General features: G+C 44.7%; 1 protein-coding gene across 1 annotated transcript in view; it reads left to right on the forward strand.

The window, feature by feature from the left end:
- Nucleotides 1-1,529, forward strand: part of HEATR9 (HEAT repeat containing 9) — a 14,576-nt gene extending 13,047 nt beyond the window's left edge. Inside the window, exons 13-15 of the mRNA XM_017534198.2 lie at nt 273-324; nt 734-820; nt 1,071-1,529. Coding sequence (XP_017389687.1) covers nt 273-324; nt 734-820; nt 1,071-1,421 — 490 coding nt within the window. The 3' untranslated portion in view covers nt 1,422-1,529. The remainder of the gene's footprint in view (nt 1-272; nt 325-733; nt 821-1,070) is intronic.
- Nucleotides 1,530-2,905: the final 1,376 nt, after the last annotated feature.

The raw sequence follows: 2,905 nt of genomic DNA on the forward strand, positions 1-2,905 counted from the left end.
CTTGGCAATGGAGTGAAACTCCATCTCAAAAAAAAAAAAAAAAAAAGGGTAAAGTTCTGGACAGTCCTGATCATCATTCAGTGCCTCCTGGCAAACTGTGGTGCCTCTTTTCCCCTCCCAGCCCCTTTTCTGATCCAAGAAAGAAGAGAGGGAAATGAATGAAATTAGCATCATTTCGCCTAATTCACTCTCGACCTAAAAAGCAACCAGCCTCTCTCCCACTTCCCTTACTCCTTAATTCAACTATTACACACTCAATCCCTTCTACACAGACAACTGATGAACCCAGATGCCACTGCACGCCAGGAAGCAGTCATCTCTTTGGTAAGGCAGGCTCTGCTTCTCTGACCCAATTCCTAAGATGTGTTGATGGCAGGGGGAGTAGGCGATTGAGCAGAGTCACTGAGGGGAATAAAGGCCTGTAAATTTTGGGGAAGTTGTTTATTTTAGAATTCCAGCCCTACAGAGAGTTAAGGCAACCTTTTCTTCAGGGTTGGGGGTGGGTGGGCTAAGGGACAAAAGATCGTTGTGAGGGGTGTTGCTTAGATACTGCAGAAATTGTCTTGACTCTTCCTGGAAAATAATGGGCATTAAAGTTCCATGCAGTGGTCCCAAATGGCAAAGGAAAGGAGTATCTCAGCTGGGAAACCCTATTTCCCAGCTGAGATGAGAGGGAGTATAAGGTATTTTCCTGGGGCTGGCTACATAGACACTCTCACTCTGACTCTGCCAGGGTGTCCTGGGGATCCGCAGCCTACAGGTGTTCCACTTGCTCCTGGACTTGCTAGATGCAGAAAAACACCAGGCTGTGAAGAACAGTGTAAGGCGGTCCTGCCCACCTCTTCCTCTTCACTATCCCTTTTTCCAAGCTTCTCCTACCCATCTCACCACCATTTGCTCCTTGTCAGGAGGAGAGGGTCATGAGCCCTCAGACACTATCCCTTGACCTTGTTTCTTGGGGCCACAGTGCCCGGTGGCTAGTATTCCCCCCTCCTTTGGGTGCCCCCTCTCTGGAGCCTCCCAGCCTGAACCCAAAGTAAGCCAGCACTAGGACGTTTGTTTCAATGCAGCTACAAGAAACATTAATCCTTTGTGCCTCAATCGATCCCTGGATCCAAAACAAGCTGAAAAACAAGGTTCTCTTTGTATATGAGGCACCTAAGACCAATGTGAACGCAGAGCCCACAAGGTTCTGGAAAGAGCCTGAGAACCCAGAAGAGTTAACTATTCAAGACTTTCGACTTGCAAAGCTGAACCCCTTGTTTATTACAAAGTCCATCACCAAAGTAGACCAAAAGAAAATGTTGCCTGCTTTCCCACCATGCTGCTCGAAACTACAAAAACACAGGCCACAGGCCATAGGGCCCTGGCAGCCAAGGATCAGGAAACAGCTCTGGGTCCTTGCTGAAACTGCCAAATAAGTCAGTTCTTTGGACCTACTCCCCCACTCCCTCCCTGAAGATGCTTCTCAGGCTCCCCTGAGAAAACAATCTATACTTATCTTTCATGAATAAACAAGTGTCACTCTACCTACCACATTTCTCTGAATCACTACTGCCACTTCTGTTCATCAGAAGCCCCACTGGAACACAGGTCTCCTCACTCCTGCCTGGATATACTTTCTACTCAGCCACATGCCCTTTTACCAGAGGAAAAAGGCAAGTACAGAGCCAAAGCTTCTCTGGATGGCCAGCCTGCCTCCCTAAATCAAGGGCTCATCTGTGTCCAGAATTTGACAGCAAAGCTAGAGAGGAGTCTCTCCCTAGAGAGAAAAATAGGAGAAAATGCTGGAAAGCTCGGATCATTTCCCTCTAATTTGCCCTCACCCCTCACCTCCCTATCAGTGGTAAGGAGATAATTAAGCTTTAATCGGAACCAACCATCCTCTCTGCTGCCTCTTCTACCTAGGTACCTGCTTTCTATCTACCTCAGCGTCATTCCCTTGAAAGACCCTATTTACTCTCTAAAACTGCCTTAATTTCTTGCCTGTTTCTACTGAAGCTTTAGTTTCCTTTTGCGACAGGACCTACCACACCAATCCTAACAAGCTATAATCCTTATCAAGAAAGAAAGGCCCTAACTTCGGAGTCAGATAAATCTGATATCTAATCCTAAGACTCATCACTTTGACTTTGAACAAGTTGTTATTATTAAAGGTTAATATTTAATACTTAACCTTTGTGATTTTGTTTCCTTACCTATAAAATGAAAAGAATAATGCCTATTACCTCAGAAAGCTCCTATGAGGATTACTATAAAGCTTAACAGTACCTGTCATCACATAGTAAACAATCAAATATGAACTTTTCTCTCCTCTCCTCTCTTTAATGTTGTCATGTGAGCCTGTGACCATCAGAAGTTAAAAACAACTATCTCCTGCTCCCCCCCCTTCTTCCCCCAATCCTGCTGATTTACTGGGAGGTCAAGTTCTTCCCCTCAAGCATAGAAAGGTCAAAGTAAAACAGACGCTCCCTTCTACTTCCCTGCACCCCAGGCTCTACAGTAGTCCCAACAGTTATTCTAAATTCAGTGCAGGCTGAGTGTTCCTAATCTGAAAATCCAAAATCTAAAATGCTCCAGCTAGAAACTTTTTGAGCGCCAACATGACACTCAAAGAAAATGCTCATTACAGCACTTTGGATTTTGGGATTAGGGATACTCAACCTGTAAGTATAATACAAATATTCCAAACTCTGAAAAAAATCCAAAATCCAAAACATTTTTGGTTCTAAGCATTTTGGATGAGCGATACTAAACCTGCAGTCATTCAGAATTATCTCCCAACCTGCCCCATCACTTCTAGATTCATTTTTTGCCTGAGATCGAGCTACAAGTAAAAACCGAGTGTTTTCAATATTCTGAGTGTATACAGCACTGCCTGGGGAACCCTTTAATATTGTGGCCC

The sequence above is a fragment of the Cebus imitator genome, unplaced genomic scaffold (assembly GCF_001604975.1).
Source record: "Cebus imitator isolate Cc_AM_T3 unplaced genomic scaffold, Cebus_imitator-1.0 Scaffold85, whole genome shotgun sequence".
NCBI classification, from domain to species: Eukaryota; Metazoa; Chordata; class Mammalia; order Primates; family Cebidae; genus Cebus; species Cebus imitator.